General features: G+C 39.9%; 1 protein-coding gene across 3 annotated transcripts in view; it reads left to right on the plus strand.

The window, feature by feature from the left end:
• LOC149453596 (ATP-binding cassette sub-family C member 5-like) overlaps positions 1-22,749 on the plus strand; it is a 99,600-nt gene that overhangs the window by 48,256 nt on the left and 28,595 nt on the right. For all 3 annotated transcript variants that reach the window (XR_016314662.1, XM_089688094.1, XM_089688095.1), the window contains 8 exons: positions 4,951-5,023; positions 5,461-5,664; positions 6,975-7,100; positions 9,762-9,834; positions 11,390-11,674; positions 13,344-13,525; positions 14,996-15,142; positions 18,595-18,724. Coding sequence is in view for 2 of the 3 variants with exons in the window: in XM_089688094.1 (XP_089544220.1) it covers positions 4,951-5,023; positions 5,461-5,664; positions 6,975-7,100; positions 9,762-9,834; positions 11,390-11,674; positions 13,344-13,525; positions 14,996-15,142; positions 18,595-18,724 (1,220 nt within the window). In the remaining variant the exon portion in view is untranslated. The remainder of the gene's footprint in view (positions 1-4,950; positions 5,024-5,460; positions 5,665-6,974; positions 7,101-9,761; positions 9,835-11,389; positions 11,675-13,343; positions 13,526-14,995; positions 15,143-18,594; positions 18,725-22,749) is intronic.

Genomic DNA, 22,749 nt, shown 5'->3' on the forward strand with positions numbered 1-22,749 from the left:
ACCTGTAAGCATTAGTGAACTTGGCTAAAAACAGGTCATATGTCCATCAGGATGGGGCTTGGCTGCGAGCCAGAGCTGTGTAAATCTCAGGACTGGAATTACAGAAATAAAAATCTAAATAAAAATCTTTGTGTCTAGCTGTTTTTTGTTAAAGTTCAACTTTAACAACAGCTAACAAATGGGGGAGAGATGTAGAATATGGGTGCTGGTGCTTGATCCTGTGCAAAATGGAATGCACAGAATTATGAAATTTGCACAGTCCTGACATGCAACACAACAAGTTTGGTGACCTGTATTTTCTCTGTTGCAGTCATAAAACAGAGCCTGGCCACCTCCTCATCCCATGTGTATTACTGGACACTGAAGGGACAGCAGAAGACTTATTAGCTGATCTCTTTGCTCACTTCTCCACTTAAAATACTTTTTTGCAAAGCCTGATCGGCTCCTAGTCCTGCCCTCTTTCCTCACAGTAGTGCTGCAGAGGGGCACAACGATGGATTTACACTGGCCATACATTATACCATTTTCTTTAGAATTTTGCTTTAAATTTACCAAAAACCATATAAGAGGTCAAACCTAAACAACACTTTCAATTGTGTCCAATTAGGCAGGCCCTTGCACTACATAGTTGAAGGTAAATCTAAAGGAAATTAGGCAGAAATTGGACAGAAAAATATTAAGAAAACTGTTAAGTGTATGGTCAGCCTAAGTGTGGAGGAAGGTTAATGTTTGGGGCCTGGGGAAGGATGACTGATAGCGGGGCATTTTCTTACCTTAATGCATAGAATGCATCAAGGTAGTTGTAAACCTCAGGCATAAAATATGAACAAAGCATATCCCTCTATAGTGTGTAGTTGTCTCAATTAAGTGTCATTTCTGTCTGCTGCTTTATTCCTCTGCTATCAGCATCAATCACTTCTGACAGGTTTTCCTGACACCAAGAGCAAAATGGTGACAGGGGAGGAACCTCAGCTCTGTTCCTGTGAGCTGTGTGAAGGAGGGGGTATCTCATCCCTCCAATCAGCTCTCAGAGTTTTCCTTAATGAGCACTGCAGAATGTAACTTCAGCTCTCCGCCCACTTTTTTCCAAACTTTCAGACAAGCTTTATAAATTCAGTACTTTGAACAGATGTAAGGGAGAGAAGACTGCAGATTGACAAGTAAAAGCTATGTAGAAGGATTTGTTTAACCACTTCCTGTCCGGACACTTTTACCCCCTTCCTGTCCAGGGCAATTTTCAGCTTTCAGCGCTATCACACTTTGAATGACAATTGCGCGGCCATGCAATACTGTACCCATATGAATTGTTTACCATTTTTTTGAGACAGATAAAGCTTTATTTTGGTGGTATTTATTCACCGCTGGGATTTTTATTTGTTTTACTATGTAAATGAAAAAGTCCAAAAATTTTGAAAACAGTGGTTTTTTTAATAAAATTTTGCAAATAAATAATGTTTAATCATAAATCTTGGCCAAAATTTATTCCGTTATTTTTTTAGTAAAAAAAAAATCCAAATTAGTTTATAACCAAAAATTATAATTTTTAAACATTTTTTTTTTTTTACATTTTTATTTTATTTTTTTTATATTATTTTTTATTTATTTTTTTTTTTTTTTACATACTGTCACCCTAGCAGTACAGTGTCACCATGGTGACACTGTACTACTTGTGGGCAGTGATGAAGATTTTTTTTTTCTTTTTTTACACTGATTGCTTTTACACCCATATAGGATGTAAAAGCAATCATTTCTCTTTCTCTCTGTCTGCATTCTTGCAGTCATTGAGAAGTACTGAGTGAGCTGTGATTGGTCACAGCTTGTCACATGGTACAAGGCTGTTGTGAATAGCCTTGTACCATTTCACACGTAGTAAGCAATGATGTCACAAGTGACATCTTGCTTACTACTTTGCATGTGATCACTGATTCGCCAATCAGTGATCACATGATCGGGACCTCGTACAGAGGTCCCGTCCGACGATCAGTATTTCACTGTGTCCTGAGGACACAGCGGGCACCGGATCGCGGTGCTGCCCGCTCCCAGGGAGCGCGCACAGCTAGAAAAGGCGGGTGCCGTTTATGAACGGCAACCCGCCCCTGGAGTGCCACCGCCCTGCCGTTTATCAACAGCAGGCGGACGGCAAGAGGTTAATCTCTGTGTATCACCTGAGGGCAGTCATTTCACTGGGTATATGTAAGGATTTACAACCACTTTAAGTTAAAAAATTCTTAGGCTTTAAAACGACTTTCAGTTCAGTTTAATTCAAACAGGGTTTTTAACAAACTTTTGCAAGTAGCAGAGTGCAAAGGGCAAATGGCAGTACCCATAGCAACCAATTAGGATCCAGCCCTGTACTGGTCTGTTTTTATTAGGAAAAATTCTGCTGGTTGCTGTGGGTGAATGCAATTTTCTTGTTGTGCTTTGCTCCTCGTTAAATGATCATATTAGGGCCTGTGTCAACAGGCTTTTGACTGCTTCAAGTGGGTTTTCCTTTCTGATATAGGTTTATGGGGATGATTTGCTAATGGCAAATAGACTGTTTACTTAGCAAGGGAAGTTTTACTTTGCATAGGAATTTTCCCCAAAGCTTGGTGAATGACATGAAACTCTGTTGATGTCCTTCATCTAAACATGTTCAAGGAAAAATGCTGTTTTTTCAAATTATCTCTGCACAAGATTGCGTATTCCGTGAAAAGTGAAATTGTATCACCTTCACTGATCTTTGGGGATAATTTCTATGCAAAGTGCTAACTGTCTTTGCTAAGTGAACAACCTATTTTTCTTTTGTAAATCAACCTTTACTAATGAGAATTAGTGGTGCACAGAAATGAAAATTCTGGTGCCAAAACCGATACTGAAAATTCAGAATATATATGGCCGAAAACAGAACCGAAACCGAAATGTCTGCGTATGTGGGGTTGAGGAGGCTCCAAATTTTTTTCTACTTTCATGTGTGTGTATATATATATATATATTTAACATGATTTTATTGCTATCACATACGGGATCAATTTTCTCCTATGTAATGGCATATGAGTGACAGGTCCTCTTTGTAGGGGGGCAGTATATACAGTGATGGATCTGTGTATACAGAGAGGCTCCCTCACTGGCTGTCACTATATGTCGGTGCCGATTTTTAAATGCAATTGCCTGCTTTTATTTATCTTCGCTATCGCTCACAGAATTAGCTGTCACTTTCCCCGGAGGTAAAGGAAACGTTGTTTCTTTTATCTTGGGAAAGAAACTAAAAGGAAACATTGTTTCTTTTAACTCGGGGAAATAAACGAAAAGGAAACTTTGTTTCTTTTAGCTGCGGGAAAGTGACAGCTGATTGCCTGAGCTATAGTGAAGAAAAACAAAAGCCGGTAATTACATTTAAAAACCGGCACTGACATATAGTGACAGCCAGTCACTGTATACACTTCTTCTCTCCTGCCTTTCTCTGCCACCCCCTCCTCACATCTGCAGTACACACAGTCCCCTGTATCGGCACCTGTATCGGCTACATTTTTCCTATCGGCAGAATGCTGATAGGGCTTTTTTTTGCCGATATGTTTCGGTGGCCGAAATTTCGGTGCATCCCTAATGAGAATGTAAAACCCACTTAGGTCAAATGCAGCTAAGAAAGAGGTTAGCTGCAGGTCGAATGCACCTGTCAATTAATATTGAATGATTCTATAATCTTGTCAAACTGATTCCATTGACAAAAGCTCAAAGCCAGATCACCTTAGTGCCTAGCCACTCTACATAGTTGTCACATAAGAATGCTGGGTTGATTTACTAAAGACAAATAAGCTGTTCCCTTTGCAAGTGGGTTTTCCCCAGAGCTTAGTGAATGAGGTGAAATGCTGCTAATTTCCATCATCATTATGTGCAAGCAAAGATATCACTGTTGCTTTTTATTTTTCCTTGCACATCATTGTTTTTTCTTTGCAAAGTGAATTTTCACTACATTGACTAAGCTAAGGGAAATTTCCCTTGCAAACATCACAGCCTATTTGCCTTTAGTAATCAACCCCCTAGTCTTACCCTAGGTTCACACCTAAGCATTTTCCACAGTGTTTTGCATTTTGTAGAAACATAGTACAATCCATTTAACATGATTTCTTATGCGACAGGTTCACATCTCTGCGTTTTCACCTGGTGCGTTTTTTGGAAAGTGTCAGGGACTTTTTTTAACTCAAAGTTGCATTTTTGGTTTTATAGACTTCAATGGAAAAGCTGCAGAAAAGCATGTAGTGCATTTTTGCTGTGCTTTTGATGCATTTTTACCACGTTTGCAATGTGTTTTGCATTTTAAATCTGCCTAGCAACAAGAAAATAAAAATGGAAAAAAAAGCAAAATGTATCAAAAACGCATCAAAAACGCAGGTGCAAAATGCAAAATGCAATGCAGAAATGGCTGAAACGCAACCTGCGTAGGTGTGAACTTAGCCTTACCTTTGGTTCACACCTAAGCGTTTTTTTCAGAAACGCAGTACAGTCCATTTAACATGATTTCTATGGGACAGGTTCACATCTCCGTGTTTTCACCCGGGCCATTTTTTGGAAAGGGTCAGGGACATTTTTGAATGCAAAACATTGCGTTTTTGGTTCTATAGACTTCAATGAGAAAGCTGCAGAAAAACATGTATTGCATTTTTGCGGCATTTTTTATGCGCTTTGCGTTTAAAATCTGCTTAGCAACAAGAAAATTTTGAAAAAATAAAAAAAAATGCGAAATGCATCAAAAACTCGTCAAAAACGCAACTGCAAAAATGCAAAACGCAACGCAGAAGCACATCATATGCAACCTGTATAGGTGTGAACCTAGACTTAAGCTGTTTTGCAGTTTTTGCTTTGCTAATTGTGTTCTGAGTGTAATGATGTTAATCACATTAATTAGCAGTTGTATTACTCTTTATTGTGGAAAGTGATGAGCTTTGGTTTAATTCACTTTACTGCTGACAGGTACAAAAAAGCTTTGGAAGCTTGTTGTCTCTACCCTGACATTGAATCTCTACCCACTGGAGACTTGACTGAGGTAAACTGCGTCCTCTTCTGAATATGACAGTCATATATTTCACACATAACTGATTTCTATTGACATACATGCATCTATGGAATCTACTAGTTTTGCATATAACAGCTATAACATTTGCTGATATTTGACATTTTCACTGGCTTCTATGTGACATATGGTGAGCAAACTGAAATGGTAGAAGCATATTTATACATACAATTAGACTTTATTTGTAAAAAATATCTAATAGGGAAATGATTAGTGTTACTCTATAGAAAGAGATCAAGCTCAGATTAAAATATGTTATAGTCTAGAGTTAAAGGAAAACAGATTGAATGGATTGGTTGCTGTAAGTAAAATGCACACTGTTCTAATATTGATTATTTTATTTATTAGGACCATTAGGGTTTACCCAAGAAAGATTTCATTTATGTATGATAATTGCTTTCCCTTTGAAGATAGGGGAACGCGGTGTTAACCTGAGTGGCGGACAGCGACAACGGATCAGCTTGGCACGATGCCTTTATAGTTCAAGCAGCCTCGTTCTTCTAGATGATCCTCTCAGCGCTGTAGATGTGTACGTGGGAGGAGAGTTATTTAACAAAGCGATTAAGAATGGAATGCAGAACAGGAGTGTCTTATTGGTCACGCATCAGTTGCAGGTACAGGTGTTCTGTAAGTACATATGAACATGCCCATGGTAATTAGTTTCATCTGTCCAATGGATCATGTTCTAAGAAATTAAATATAAAATAAACAGTGTGGGAGAGCCATGAGCATTTGTCAGCTCACATGTAAATAGGCCTGTGGACAGTTGGGACTAATATTAAGGCCTGACTACCAGGTAGGATGTGGACCTAAGGATGGAGGCTGTAAGAGGGGCTTTGCAATTGGCTAGTAATGGCACCAAGAGCACAAGACCCTGCCCCCACTCTTGTCCTTCTAGAACATTGCTCCTGTTGAAGCCGAACCCTCCACCATATTGTGCCCACTCTATGCCAGAGGCCTCCACATGACATTCCCGACCATTGACCTTTATATTACAAGGAAAGAATGTCTACACATGAATAGAATTGCTGCACTTTACTGTATTTAGGGAATGGCATAACAGTCACATTACATACATTCTGGAGTCACTTGACATTACATAGTCAATCACACTTAGTGGATGGTTCGTAGCAGTCACATGTGAAAGCATATGCAGCACTTTAGGCAGCCATTTTCCTCTAACAGTCTCTCCTTCCACCCAGGCTCATTAGTACTTACAAGACTAGTACTCTATAGGCACCCTCGATAGGCAACTTCTCACCTCTCCCGGGACCCTCCAAGGGAATAGCCTCACACAGGGAATTCTTGTCCAAGCTTAAGAGGCCTTTTGCAACCCACCCTAGCCCCCACCTCCATAAGGGTCAAAGTCTACAACTGGCTCTTCTGGGTGCAGGTCTTCTTATCCCTGCCTCAGCCAAGTGCTGGATACATCTGTGCTGGTGTTGATTGTTTGGCTCCCATTCCCCAAGTTCAACTAGGGCTCCTCCAAACTTGGCTTATATATGGGTGCTGCCTCACCCATGACATCACTGCAAGAGGGTTCTCCCTAAGAGGGGCCTAGCACATGATGATACTGCCTGCTGTGAACAGGCACTATTTTGGCACAGAGCCACATAGTGGCAGACTTGATAACTGCACCTGCCTACAAGGTATTATCCCACCCAAAACTTTACAAAGGCTCCAGGACCCATATGAGAACCTAACATTCTGAGAAAAAAAGATGTTTGCCCTTGAAGCCCCATGTGTATGTGAGCAACCTAGGTGACACATACACACCATTTACAATACTGGCAGCCAATGACTCCTGACACTATGTTAATGAAATTGTAAATTTCTATGTGGTGGCATGGATTTTTCCTTTTCTAAAATGTGTCAAAAATTGTTCTGAGTGTAAATACTAACTAGGTGTATTGATTTATTGTAGTACCTGACTGAGTGCAATGAGATTTTATTCATGAAAGATGGATATATTTCAGAGCAAGGAACTCATGAAGACCTAATGAAACTCAAGGGTGATTATGCTGTTTTATTTGACAGTATGCAGCAATCAGTGAGTATATCTGACCTAAATGAACCTTTCTTTCTCCTGCAGCATAAATCAGTACTGTATCACAATTCTAGTGTAACATTCAGCATTATTATATGCTGTCCTACTTACAGATAGCCAACAGATGGCTAACAAAACTGACAGAAGCAGGGTTGTGTTTCATTCCAAAACTGAATTTACTTCTGAGTTCTGTAAAACTGCAATACAATCACATAAACTAAAGTTACAATATGCTTGTAAACAAGTCTCTCATAAATGCCTATAATGAACACATTTCTTGCAAACTGCTACCTACAAATAACATGAAATACATTCAAATATGATATAGCTATGTATGTGACTTTAACAAACACAATTAATGAATTAACAGACATGTGTATCAAAAGGAGAAAGGGGACTTTCACTTTTGTGTTCTTCTGGAAGCTAGAGTGGAAGGGAAATATTTATTCTTAACAAACATGAGACACTTTCTGTTTTTTATTGATAAAAATACAAAAAGGGTGCCATTGCAGTGAATGACCAATATACAGTTCCCTATTCAACACAATGATATGAATACAGAACAATATGTTACATTGTTTTTTGTGTTATTTATCTGTAGGCACCACTGTCCAAAATTACTGAAAAAAAGTCCTACCTTAACCCCTTCCCGCCGACGCCTCCCGGCCCTTTAAGAGATTCAGACACCGGGAGGCGGGGCGGTTGGGGCGTGGTTTAGGAATCATGTGACCGCCGTGATGACGCGTCACGGCGGTCACATGATCGGGAAAGGTCCCGTTCGAAAGAGCGGACCGGGACCTTTCCGTGAGTACCACACATGTGCTGGGAGCGCGCAGGGCGCGCGCTCTCAGCACATATGTATTTAGTTACATGGACGCAAATGTGCGGCCGCTCGGCGTCTAGGCCCAGACGCCGGGAGGCCACACATTTGTGTGCGGCCGGCGCAAAGGGGTTAATATTATTGTTGATTATTTTAATGTCATTTTCTTTGCATTGTTGGCTCCTTAATTTGAATGACAGCAACTAAGCAATTCAAACATAGATTGTAGATTGCCTCTGATTAATACCTTTTTTGTCTCCTCTTCCTTCCATCATAGTTTAAAAAAATCCTTTCTTGATAACACATTTCTGCTGCTGTACTTTGTATTAATATGATTGGTGTTAAGGCAACCCATTTAAATGAATGGGTTGGCAACACACGGGGGTTGATTTACTAAAACTGGAGCGTGCAAACTCTGGTGCAGCTCAGCATAGAAATCATTCAGCTTCTAGGTTTCATTTGTCAAAGCTTAACTGAACAAACTGAAGTTAGAAGCTGATTGGTTACCATGCAAAGCTGCACCAGATTTTGCACTCTTCAGTTTTAGTAAATCAACCCCATTGCACGACATCACACAGCAGCATTTCTGTGTGTGTTGTGATGCACCACTCAGTGTTAGAGTTGCATTGCCTTAGTGCATTGGGGTGCAATTCAATATAATGTGACATGCATTACCGTACCAAGCATATTACCACAATGCACCTGATTGTAGAAGTGTAAACCCAGCTTTAATGAGTCTTACTTTCTCTACAATACGTTTTTTTGTTATCATAAAAGAAGATTTGCAGATATAAAATGATCTGCATCCTCTTCTGCAAAGTTGACCAGTTATACCCAGAAACATAAAACACATTAAACCAGTGCTAGATGTAGAATAGGATGAAGGATAAGATGTCACAGTGCATTCACATATATTCTTTTGTTTCTCCTCTGTAGTTGTGTTTTAATAGTTTAATTCCTGAAACCTGATTGACAAAGGGATCACTGAGCTATGAAAACTACTATTGCCCATAGAATTTAGTCAGAGTCCCTGTTTTAATTTTTATTACTGCAGTGGGCTGTTGTAAGAAATCTGAATTTCCACTCATAAGTTATTTTATTAGTGCAGCATTATTTTACAGGGAAAGGTGTGTGTCCTGTTACAAATGTTTTCTCCTGGTCAGTGAAGCAATGTCACTTGAGCCTGGGCTCACACTTGTGCGGTGCGGCATATCGCATATGATTTGCACAGGAACCGCACCTCATTCCTGTGCAAATTATGCGAATTCTGTGTGATGCGATTGGAGCCATACACAAATCGCACCACGTCCGCACCAAAAATGTGCAGGACCCTTTTTTTTGGTCCACACTAGAATCGGATCGCATGAGTATTCACACTCATGCTATCCGATTCTGCACATCACACCGTGTTTTGGAGACCGATTTCAGGGTATTGTTAACTTAACATACACACCCGCAGCAATTCGCATGATTGGGATGCGATTGTGATGCGGTGCGGTATTCACACAGAAACTGTTGCGAATTCCGCACCGCATCAGTGTGAACTCAGACTTGGTGTCAGGCTGTAACGTCCCCAGGGAGACTGACCTGCCTCCTGCCAAAGCACAGAGTTCAAAACTTGTATTTTATTTGGGTTGCTGGAAGAGAGTAAACCTGTCAAATAACAACCTTCTTTTTAGTGTCTAATCAGCACTGAAGCCAGGCAGGATATAGGATGACCTTACAGCCTGTCTGACAATAATAAAAATCAAGTAACGTGTTTCTTGTTATTTTACAATATATAAACATATTCTTGTATTTAGTAAAAAAATGGACATAATCTTTTTTTCTTTTTATCTTAACAGAATGTCATTAAGAGCAATGAGCATTGTTCCACAGAAAAGCAGGACAACAATATGCAAAGAAATACAGATACAGGTAATTGGGAATGAAGCTAATTTTAATTTGCATTATTTTGTAATTGCTATTAGTTGGAGTCGTTCAGAGCTTGCAGTGACAGTTTATGGAGAATATACAAGCTGGGGTGACATTAAAGCTGAACTCTAAGCAGATTAAACAAAACACCATTACATGCTAGGAGAATTACAATTTCAGTAAGTGTATCTTTTAAAGCAATTAGTATAAGTACCCCAATTTAAGGTGGACCTTTCAATATCATTACAAATCTGTATGAATAAATTCCTGACATCTCACTGTATTCAGCAAGAGTGTCATTTTTCTAAAAAGCTCCACCTTTCATCATAAAAAAGCCATCCATGAGCTTCAGTCAGTGACTTTACTCCCCACCTTCAATATGCTGCAGGCAGCAGGTAGCATTTCCTCAGTCTCCTCTGCCCCAAGTTATCACCTTGACTGTACATTGTGGGGTTTATAAAAGGCAATAAGACTGTTAACTTTGCAATGGAAGTTACACTTTTCCCCAGATCATAATGAATGAGTTGAAGCTCTGCTGACTTTCATTATCCAATCATTTGCAAGCAAAACTGCTGTTTTTTTTTATTTTCCTTGCACATAATTGGGAATTTTTTGCAAAGTGAAATATCACCACCTTCCTTGTAAAATGCAACTTCCCCTGTAAAGTAAAAAATGAGTAAATTAACCTTTTTTGATCACAAGACAAGAGGTTGATCAGTGTCAGACATTTGTAAACACAGTCAAGAACTGAACAGGCACAAGGATTTACATGATTGTGTCATATCTGAGCCAACATTTTAGTCCAGTAAGTAGATGGCGACACTTGATGATGCATTAACAAAGATGGCATTGTCAGGGGGAGTTCCGTAGACTCTGTGAGAGGTAATAAATATCTGAAAGATTTAGATTTTCACCTTATGTTGCATGCATGTGCCTAACATAGCATCAGATATATTTTTCTATGTCTACTGTAACTTGATATTAGCCTCCTGCAATCTCCTGCACTGCAGAACTCAGACTGTGATTCCCCCTTGAATACTCATCTTACACCCAAATCAACAATATCCAAGAGCATAAATGACTGGAAAGTCAGTAGCAACTCATAAACCTCAGTTATCAGCTGATAATTTCTTATATTTTCTTTCTCTGCCTCAATTGGTTGGTTGAAGCAGAACTAAGTTCCATATGTTGTGGCCTTTCCTGCTTTTTGATGTGTTTTCTGGTTTGGCCAAAACAAAGCAGAAATTGCTTAGGGTGAAGCTTGTGGTCATGTGCTAAAATAAAATAAAATGCCTATTGAGTTTTTTTCTGTTGACTGCCATTGAAGTCTATGGGGACAAACATGCACAATAGCACAACACACAGGTGTGAAGGGCCCCTTGGAAAAGAATAGAAATCCTCTTATTGTGCATTAACGTGATTTTGGCAATACGAGTTAAATTGCACCGTCTGTGCGTCAGACTTTTTTTTAACTGATACAACAAAACACAAGGCTTTGTACCTCATGCTTTGCTAATGTGTTGACCAATGCACAGCTGGGTAACTCCTTCTTTTACAGATTTGAGGAATAACGTGGAGGCCATAGACCATGCAGAAATGAGACTTCTGAAGGTGGATGCATTTGGGAATGAACTCTACAGAAGAGATGAAGGATTAAAACTACATAATACTGTGATCACAGTAGAGGGGGCAGGCACTAAGTCTTTTGACTGCTCAGGTCCTGAGAGGTCTTCAGGTCTTCTCAAAGGAGATAAAAATGTTGACCAAAATGATGATGACGCAAAATTACCTTTAAAAGAAAAAGAATTAACTGACCGACATAACAATGAAGAGGAGAACCAGGGTACGCCATAATCTCCGTTTAGATTTTAAAGTGTTGCTAAACCCACAACAGTAAAATCAGTCTGTATATATAGTAAAGCATACTTGTTATACTCACTGTGGAACCTAAGGGGTTAATCCTCATTGTGTGAAAAGGATGTTTTGATCCTGTCTTCTCTGATTCTCCCCTTCTTCCACAGTCCCCAATCCATCTGCTGATCAAACAGAGCCTTGGGAGCAAGCTGCACATGCTCAGCTTGGTGTGTATTGCTACAGAGGTGTTTTTTTTTCTTGGGAGAGTGCATGTGATCAGCACAGGGCCAATCAATGCTGTCCAGACAGAGGGTCAGGGGTCCTATAGCCTCATAGGACAATCAGGGGAGAACGAAAACTTTTCCTACAAGCTGTATCCAGCACTCACCTGTACACTGATAGAAGTCACAAGACAGCTATTCACTGTTTATTTATTTATTATTTCAGGTACTTATATAGCGCCGTCAATTTATGCAGCGCTTTACACATATATATTGTGCATTCACATCAGTCCCTAACCCTCAAGGGGCGTACAATCTAAGGTCCCTTAGTTATATTCATACATACACATATTAGGGCCAATTTAGACAGGAGCCAATTAACCTACCAGCATGTCTTTGGAGTGTGGGAGGAAACCGGAGAAAACCCACGCAGGCACAGGGAGAACATGCAAACTCCAGGCAGGTGGTGCCGTGGCTGGGATTCGAACCAACGACCCTAGAACTGCCAGGCGGAAGTGCTAACCATTTAGCCACTGTGCTGCCCATGTTGATAAATAAACGTACTCAGCAGTTTATATTTACTAAAATAATTGAATTTCCATGTTCGATATACTGTGGGAGACCAGATATAGTGAATGCAGGGTCCTGGGTTTAGTAACACTTTAAAATACTGTTGCTAGACATGTGTTTCCTTTTCTCTTTGTGGCTTAGCCAGCTTAAAACTCTGTACTAAAAAAGAAGTTAGAGTTAGACGTCTGCAGTGCTCTATGTAGATATAAAGCAGAAAACAATAAACCATCCTACACTATATTCAAAGTATATTGTTACATGGAGATGCACCCCTTGTACATGGATCCTTAATTAGTCTATGGTAAGGCACTCAGGGTGCACTCATACTGGCAGATTTATTTGTACTTGAGCATGGTTCACCCTCTTGGTTCAGGTCATGTAGTGTGAGTGCTCTGAACTATGCCCAGGACCACTTGCAGGAGGTGGTCCTGAGAACAGTTTACTTATGGTCCAAAACAGTTCACTTCAGTGTGAGGGAAACTCTCCATAGATCACTAACCACAGATGAAGGGATCACTGTGGTCTGAATGACGTAGGTGAAGCCCAGAAACACTTATTTTAAAATACAGTGTAAGTGAAGACCAGTGGGGAAGGGGGACAGTTGAATCTGGATTAAGTTCAACCATGTCCAGTGTGAATGCACCCTACCAAAATAGAACTTTGAAAATCCATTATTATCACAATGCTTTGCAACTAATAAAATTCCATGCATCTAAATCTCCATTGCTCCTTTACCATCCTACTGTTGTATGCCAGGATGTGTGTAAGGTTAGCCAACACAAAATACAGTTTATAGTGGATCTAATGATGTTCTCATTTTTTGTTCTGTTTGTTTTAATCCTTTTTTTATGGTCACATTTTTTACAGGCCTTATGCAGGCGGAAGAAAAAGGTGATGGTTCTGTGTCTTGGGCAGTTTATGGAGTGTACATCACGGCAGCTGGAGGAGTGTTGGTAGTCACCATCAATGCCATTCTCTTTGTATTAACCACAGGAAGTGCAGCATTCAGTAACTGGTGGCTGAGTTATTGGATTAAACAAGGCAGTGGGGTAAGGGGCATATTTTACAATGTGTATAGAAGACATTCAGTAAAGGATGGAGAAATATCTAGCAATATCCTTACTACATTATACATGTTTGTAAAGAGGAAGCTGGAAAAACATTATTAATTTACATACGATTGGCCCTTAGCCCATGGATTTAATAAATATTTGTAACGTATTCATGTGTTAGTCCCTGTGCTGACAGTTCAGAACTACCTCAGTTGAGTTAAAAAACCTCCCTATGCTTTAGAAAATATGCCTAAGAAATCACTACCAGTGTGTTTGCATCTAGTGAATACACAAACTCTTTCTAATTCTTTCATTGAATAAATCTGTATTCAGTATAGATTTTATAGACTATTATAGACCATAACTGAATTGAAAATGTCTAAAAAATAATGAATAATAGCATAGAACTGTGAATTAGTATAAACTCCTTGGTAAGTAAATTTTCACTTAGCAAACTACTATTCACTTTCAGGTCCATACCATGAAATGATGCTCTATAAAGTGTAAGCTATGACACAGTTTACTAAAATTCAGGAAATTCAGTTGGCCTACATATTTCAATTCCACAACCCTAATATTTATCTTCTGGGTTACATCGCCCACTTATTTCTATTAGTTCTTATAAAAAGTTTTCACCTTGGAAAGTTTTTTATATTTTATTGTTATAGGACATAAAAAAACATTGGATCAAGTTGCGTTCTTCTTAGATTTATATATCCCTGTGCAATGCCATTGGCTAGATATCCCCATCACTATTCAGTGACATCTTATGTTCCTATGTGGCAAATCTCACTGTTCAAATTTCTGACATCACTGATATAAGAAACAGCCAAGTATTTACCCATGGTTCCTTTTTAATTTGGTTCTAAATCTTAGACATGAAATATGAACGAAGCATATCCTTCTATAGTGTGTGCTTGTCTCAATAAAAAGTACTAAGTGTCATTTCTGTCTGCTGCCTCATTCCTCTGCTATCAGTGTGAATCACCTCTGACAAGTTTTCATGACACCAAAAGAAAAATGGTGATGGGGGAGGGAACTCCAACAGTTTGACTGCCTCAGCTCTGTTTCTGTGTGCTGTATGAAGGGAGGGTTGTCTCTTCCCTCCAATCAGCTCTGAGAACTCTCCTCACTGAGCTCTGCAGTGTGTAATTCCAGCTCCCTTTTTTTTCTGAACTCCCTGACAAGCTACTAATTCAGTACTTTGAATGGATTTAGAGAAGAGAAGACTGCAGATAGACAGGTACAACTTAGGTAGGATGATTTGTTTCATCTCTGTGTATCGCCTGAGGCTAGTCACTTCATTGTGTATATATAAGGGTTTACAACCACTTTAAGGCATGACCCCTAGATGCAAAGTGCATAAGGTATAACCCAAAATGTTTCCTATGCATCTATGTAAAAATAGCCCATACAGTTTAAATGATATACTAAATTTCTCCTAATCTCGCTGTCTGTTACACCTAGAATATTACAGTTGCAACACACAATATAACGTTGTCCAGGGGCAACATGAAGGACAACCCTGACCTGTACTTCTATATTCACATCTATGCTCTGTCTATGGTGGCTGTTCTCCTGCTGAGATTTCTCCGAGGATATGTCTTTGTAAAGGTAAGGTCCAACTACATTCTGCTTAACCTAGTTAGTTAAACTGGGATTACTTTCTCCTGAATTTAGTAATGTGTCACAGCTGTCACTTGACAGATGGCATTTCAACTGAAACTGCTACAACATGATGATACATTACACTATATGTTACAGACAAATGAGTTACTTAGTTCTAAAAATTGACTAGATGTAGAATCCACTATTTTCCATGCTAAGCAGTCCAGTAGTGTGACGGGGTCATAGACTCCTGGATGTCCTTGGAAAGACAGTTCAGTAATTGCTTATATCAGTGTCTTACTTAACAACATCAAAAAAATTTGGCTGAAAAAGAACTCGACTTTATTTTGTAAAGGAACAAGCGCACATTATAATAGGCAGATATGCATGCTGTACTTACCTTTCTCATGTTCCCCTTCCACCTCAATTCACTGTCTGTAATTCTACTGAGCACGTTTGTTAATTCGCAGATGCTGGTATTGAAGAGCAAGATGTGCTTCTCTTTCCTGATATGACCTAGTGGCTTTTCCTGAGCAATAGCAAAACTCTCTAGCTAAAGTGGTGCTGCTGATGGCTAGCACTTAGTAAATAGGCATCCCCACAGGTGGCTTATTTGCTAATCTACTCAAGGATTCGGAGAATAATCCAACCACAGTACCTGCAAACCAGAATTAGAAGATTCATGGTTGCACATTTTTAATAAATAAACCTTTTTAGCGTTTAGTTCAATTACCGTGTCAGGATGAATCAATACATAAAACTACAGAGTAGTAGCAGATATATTTTAATATATAGTTAATGAGGAACCTCACCATAAAAAGAGAAAACTCCTGCCTCACAATAAAATATAAACCTACTTATTAGAGCATTGAGTCCTGGGTTGTCTTGTATAAAGTCAAAGTTCTCTCTTTTGCTGTTCTATTCTCGCCACCATTATTAATGGTAATCTAGCCACTAGGAACTAGCAGAGACCCCCATGGTGTGTCTGTGCTAGCGCCAGATCTACTGTAAATGCGTAGACATGCCACAGGGGTCTCTGCCAGGTCTGTGCATATCTGTGCATGCGCAAAGTCACAAACTGCCTCCTGGGATGTCTATGCTGTTGGTTATGTGTTAGAGAAGACACTGGTAGCTTGTGATGAGGCAGAACTCTGTTTTACTTGTGTGGCTTAAGTTGCAAACCTACAGAACACATTTCAGCAGACATCTTGGGTTTTGAAGAGAGGGAGAAGGAGAACCAACAAGTTTTACACATATGCACAACTAGTAACCTTACTGTACAGTGCCATCTACTGGTCAAGTGATATTAACACACAATACTATATAGTACATGCTGTTGTATCTCCAACATATGCCACACATCCCAGGAAACAGTTTGTGAGACCTTGTGCATGCGCAGACACACCACGGTATCTCTACCTGGGACCTGACAGAAACCCATGGTGTGTCTCTGCTTGCGAGGGGCACAATACCATGCCCGTCTAGGCAAAGATTTAGCAAGAAAAAACTATTAATGTTTTTTTAAATGACTCTCTCAAGCAAACCCTAAGTCTTTTAAATATCTGTCCTCAACCCTTCAAAATATTTGCTATAAATAGAAATTGAGCCCAGCTTGGAAATTTACTAAAATATCTATAGTGTTTGAAGGGTGGGAGGATCATTCATATAATAATCATACTGTTACAGTATCACTAAAATCTGCTTCTGTACAACCAGGGGCTTGGTCCATCCTGTCCATGTTCAGCATGTCACAAGCATGTGAAAGCAAGGGCTTATGGTGATGGACTGTTGCACACATAGGCATACCCATTTTGGTAAGAGTGCATTAACATAAATCAGGGTGTGTGCATCAACATGCATTACAATACATCCCTAAGACTGGTTGTATGCACAGGCCAAGGAGGATATTTAGACTGCTTCCCTTATGGTGTCAGTGACGTCTTGCCAGCTTCCTTGATCATGAGAGTACCATTGTTCTGATTTGCTTATTACTTACCCAGATTGCCTGGCTCTGCTCTTATCTTGTGTCTCCATTGCTGGTGCATTCCTGTTTCTCTCTTGCCTGTCTCTTGCCTCGACTTCTGCCTTGAAACTGACTGCTCTTGTGCCAGCCATCAACCTTGATTTCTACTAGGACAATGACGTGTCTTGCTTGCTGCCTGTCTCAACCTCCACCTGAACCCTACCGTCTTGCAGTATTGCTATCCTCCACATTGTAGTCACTCTGTTCCTGTGACCTTTGGTTGGGGGATCCTGCAGAATGCAACCCGGTGTCATCTTGCAGCAAGGTAGCCTGGGGTCACAGTGTGCTCTGGTGAGGATCAAGGTACCACTTAGACAACATCTGCGAATGCACTTGTCATTGCATTGCCACCACTGATATCTTGGCCATTGGAAAGCCACGGATGATGTAACCTTGGCACATGCGCACTGAAGTTATATCACCCTGGGAACCTGACTGTATTCCTGGCATCTTACAGATACCAGGAATGAGCTTATGTGTACACTGCAATGCACTGCACATGTATACTAAATAGAAAACTGTTATAAGCAAGAAGCAGGTTTTTTTGGCAGGCAAAATATTCAACTTTGTAGCAGGTTTTTATTTTATTTTTTTCAGTTTACTTCCACTATATGTTCAAACCAACTGTAACACTCTATTGCTGTTAACATGGCCTAGATCAGTTAGATTGACTGAAAGCAGGGGCAGACTGACAACTCAAGGGGCCCCCGGGTAATAGGGGATCATGGGGCCCCTGTGTCCTTGCCCAAACTCAAAAAAGCCTATGAAAAAGGTAGCAGAGGCATCTCATGGGGCCTCCTACTGACCCCGGGCCCTCGGGCAGTGCCCGAGTTTCCAAATGGTCAGTCCGCCCCTGACTGAAAGCATATTCACTGATTTTCAGCCACTATGCACACGTAGCTACTCCTAATATTACGATCTACAGTATATTTGACATCATTTTTTTTTCAATACATTTTTATTGAATATTGACATAAAAAGAAAATAACTGTTGCAGTTACATATTATGAGTGAGCAGATTCACAGTATACAGAAGTATAAGGTAATAGTTGTGAATATGACATAATTTTTTCTTATGGATTTCCAGCCAGTACTTGAATCAGACTATGCTGTTAATGACTGCAGATCAGGGGCGGATTGACAACTCATGGGGCCCCCAGGCATAAGGGGATCATGGGGCCCCTGTGTCCTTGCCCAAACTCAAAAAAGCCTATGAAAAAGGTACCAGGGGCATCTCATGGGGCCCCCTACTGACCTCGGGCAGTGCCCGAGTTTCCAAATGGTCAGTCCGCCCCTGCTGCAGATGTATTATTTAATATTTCTAGTTAATATTTGGTCACAGTAATGCACATGACTGGAAGCATTTCACATTTTAAACAGGAATACAATCTTATATAATGATATACTGTATACATATTGTTTCTTTATTTATCAGAGTTCACTGAAAGCTTCAACAAAACTCCATGACCTTTTGTTTCAAAAAGTCCTCTGTAGCCCTGTGAAGCTGTTTGATACAACTCCCCTTGGTCGTATCCTAAACCGTTTCACCAAGGATGTGGATGAAGGTAAGTACATCAACAGAAATTGTTCAGTTTTACTTTAAAGGCGACTCCACTTTTATTAAAAACAGATATGCTATTTGGTTGAACTACATGGACTTGTGTCTTTTGTCAACCTGACTAACTATGCAACTTAATATATACAATAATTGTACAACCCCTTTGTAACTTGGTGTTAATAGCAATATCAGCTTCAATATCTCCATCCACACAGGTTCCCTTGAAGCAATTTTATTTTACTTTCACTTTTTTAATAGGTTCTTAGTGAAATGTACACAAGAAAATGGAAACACAAGCACAGGAGGGTGTCAGTGATACCAGTTTAATGAACAATAAAATACATCCACTTACACTTCAAACTGAATATAACGGCATATCGGCATAGCAACATGTAGCACTCCTTTTAACACAGCTTCAATAGGGTAGCAGAACAAAGCAAATATAGCAGTGATAGTGATAGTAAAGTGGTGGTGGTATAGCAGTGATCCAATGATTAGCGCCAGCTGACTGTCACAGACAAAGCAGACACTGGAATGCTAACAGAGAAGCTGCAGGGAAACAGCATGGAACACACCTGAGCGCACTGTGTGACTGAGCAACGCGTTTCTGGGTGATCTGTCCTTTTCTCAAGCCTGGACTAACAGTGGGTGGTATATAAGTGCTGGAGACAAACCAGGCTTGAAAAAGCGGTTCCCCTGCAGCTCCTCAGTGAGTGTTAGCCGATTCCATTGCACCGTGCCGGCTTTGTCTGTGACAGCCAGCAGCACTAAGCTCTGGATCGCTGCTACACCACTGCTGCTTTACTATAATTATCATTGCTGCATTTGATTTGTTCTGCTGCTTCCCATAGATTGAAATTCAAAGCTGTTTTGTATCCTTTCCATACTTCCTGTGTTATCGTAAGGAGTTCTTCCAGTTCTTTTCTTGCTCTACAGAACAATTATTCCTTAGACTGTAGAGATTACAAGAATGGTAAGCATTCAGCAGTTTATTAACAGAAAGCTGGGCAGGGCTGACAGCAAGTTTTGCAATTTAAGTCCACAAAAAGGCATGTAGTGTCATTTCACAAGCGGGAATTAGGAGCAGAGTGAATTTCTGTCAGATCAATAGGTATTTTTCTGTACTTTAAGGAACTTTAAGGAGATGAAATTGAGGGGGAATATAACTGTTTTGCAAAATCTACTGCATTTTTTAAATTTGGTCCTGACATACACTTTAAGTCAACATGACAGGGGAGAGTTACAGCACACATCATCTGTTTTAAATTATCTGTCTTATAGCAATGGTTTATCATATTATCAAATTCAATTGGTTATATTTATATATAGTAATAGTTTAGCTGCCATCAGTTTTGATCAGGGAAATACATTCCTTTGCGTTAATAACATGAAAAATGCAAAATGAGAAATATAGGAAAGGTTATTATATGATTCAAAAGAAATATTGATATTTAGGTGAAAAATAAAGTCACATAAATGATATTAAATTTGTAGTAAACCTCAGACATGAAATATGAACAAAACATATCTCTCTATAGTGTATACTTGTCTCTATCCAAAGCACTAAGTGTCATTTCTGTCTGCTGCTTCACTCCTCTGCTGTCAGCATGATTCCCTTCTGACAAGCTTTCCTGACACCAAGAGAAACATGATGACAGTGCAGTGACCTCCAGATTGATTGACAGCTTCAGCTTTGTTCTTGTGTGCTGTGTGAAGGGGGATGTGTCTCTTCCCTCCAATCAGCTCTCTTCAGTGAGCTCCGCAGAGGGTAATTTTAGGTCTCCACCCCCTTTATTCTGAACTCTCAAACAAGCTTTATAAATTCTGGACTTTGAATGTAGAGAAGAGAAGGCTGCAGATAAACAGGTGCAATTTATGAAGGGGGATTTGTTTAATCTCTGCATATCACCTGAGGCCAGTCACTTTACTGGGTATATGTGAGGGTTTACAACCACTATTAGGTAAAAAGCAAATATTTTTATTAATACATAAATTCCTAAAATTTGACCAGACTAGTCCTAACATAACACGGGAAGAGGGTTCCTCTAATATGTAAAGTAGGTAAAGTTGACCCAGGGAGTATTCCGATTGCCTCTTGGGGGATCAGGAAAGAAGTTTTTCCCCTGCATGAGCAAATTGTATCATGCTTTGCTGGGTTTTATGCCTTCCTCTGGAACAACTGTGGGTATAGAATTATAACTTTTTTTGTTTTTGTTTTTTTTATGGTTGAACTGGATGGGCTTTTGTATTTCTTCAGCCAGACTAACTATTTAACTATGTAACTATGTAAACATTATCTCATTGCAATGAGGACTACTGATGTATACATAACTATAATTTACAATAATAAGAGATATTTGCTAATATGCTACAGAGCAAATTGATTAAAGTGAAATAATAATAAAAAAAAAACATGTCAATCTTACCTGCTCACTGCAGTGGTTTTGCAAAGAGCAGCCCCGATCCTCCTCTTCTCTGGTTCCCTGCAAGCACTCCTGGCCCTTCCCTCCTGATGAGTGCCCCTAGAGCAAGCAGCTTGCTATGGTGGCACCCAAGCAGGCTCGCTCCTGAGCTGCTGCTCTGCATGTCCATTCACACACAGAGCCATGGCTTGGCCCTGCCCCCTCTCTTTCCTAGAATGCATGAAGGTAAAAAACCTTGTGTCTTTACAACCTCTTTATTATTCATATAATCACCTGTTCTGAACATATGTTCAAACTATTCATGTCTAATTGTCCAAATTTTAAATAAAATAATACCTTATTAGTACATAGCCTTGAGATTTTTTTTTTTTAGTATACTTTGTTTAAATTTACTTATTACAGGTACTGATATAGCACCATCAATTTACACATACAGTGGGGCAAAAAAGTATTTAGTCAGCCACCAATTGTGCAAGTTCTCCCACTTAAAAAGATGAGAGAGGCCTGTAATTGGCATCATAGGTAGACCTCAACTATGAGAGACAACATGAGAAAAAAATCCAGACAATCACATTGGCTGATTTGGAAAGAATTTATTTGCAAATTATGGTGGAAAGTAAGTATTTGGTCAATATCAAAAGTTCACCTCAATACTTTGTTATATATCCTTTGTTGGCAATGACAGAGGTCAAACGTTTCCTGTAAGTCTTCACAAGGTTGGCACACACTGTTGCTGGTATGTTGGCCCATTCCTCCATGCAGATCTCCTCTAGAGCAGTGATGTTTTGGGGCTGTTGCTGGGCAACACGGACTTTCAACTCCCTCCAAAGGTTTTCTATGGGGTTGAGATCTGGAGACTGGCTAGGCCACTCCAGGACCTTGAAATGCTTCTTACAAAGCCACTCCTTCGTTGCCCGGGCGGTATGTTTGGGATCATTGTCATGTTGAAAGACCCAGCCACGTTTCATCTTCAATGCCCTTGCTGATGGAAGGAGGTTTGCACTCAAAATCTCACGATACATGGCCCCATTCATTCTGTCCTGTACATGGATCAGTCGTCCTGGTCCCTTTGCGGAGAAAGAGCCCCAAAGCATGATGTTGCCACCCCCATGCTTCACAGTAGGTATGGTGTTCTTTGGATGCAACTCAGCATTCTCTCTCCTCCAAACACGACGAGTTGTGTTTCTACCAAACAGTTCTATTTTGGTTTCATCTGACCATATCACATTCTTCCAATCCTCTTCTGGATCATCCAAATGCTCTCTAGCAAACTTCAGATGGGCCCGGACATGTACTGTCTTCCCAGCCTGGTGCAGGTCCACAATTTTGTTTCTGGTGTCCTTCGATAGCTCTTTGGTCTTCACCATAGTGGAGTTTGGAGTGTGACTGTTTGAGGTTGTGGACAGGTGTCTTTTATACTGATAACAAGTTCAAGCAGGTGCCATTGATACAGGTAATGAATGCAGGACAGAGGAGCCTCTTAAAGAAGAAGGTACAGGTCTGTGAGAGACAGAAATCTTGCTTGTTTTTAGGTGACCAAATACTTATTTTCCACCATAATTTGCAAATAAATTCTTTCCAAATCTGCCAATGTGATTGTCTGGATTTT

This window comes from Staurois parvus, unplaced genomic scaffold, assembly GCF_062004578.1.
Source record: "Staurois parvus isolate SC_StPar_1 unplaced genomic scaffold, SC_StPar_1.0 ptg000446l, whole genome shotgun sequence".
Classification (NCBI taxonomy): Eukaryota; Metazoa; Chordata; class Amphibia; order Anura; family Ranidae; genus Staurois; species Staurois parvus.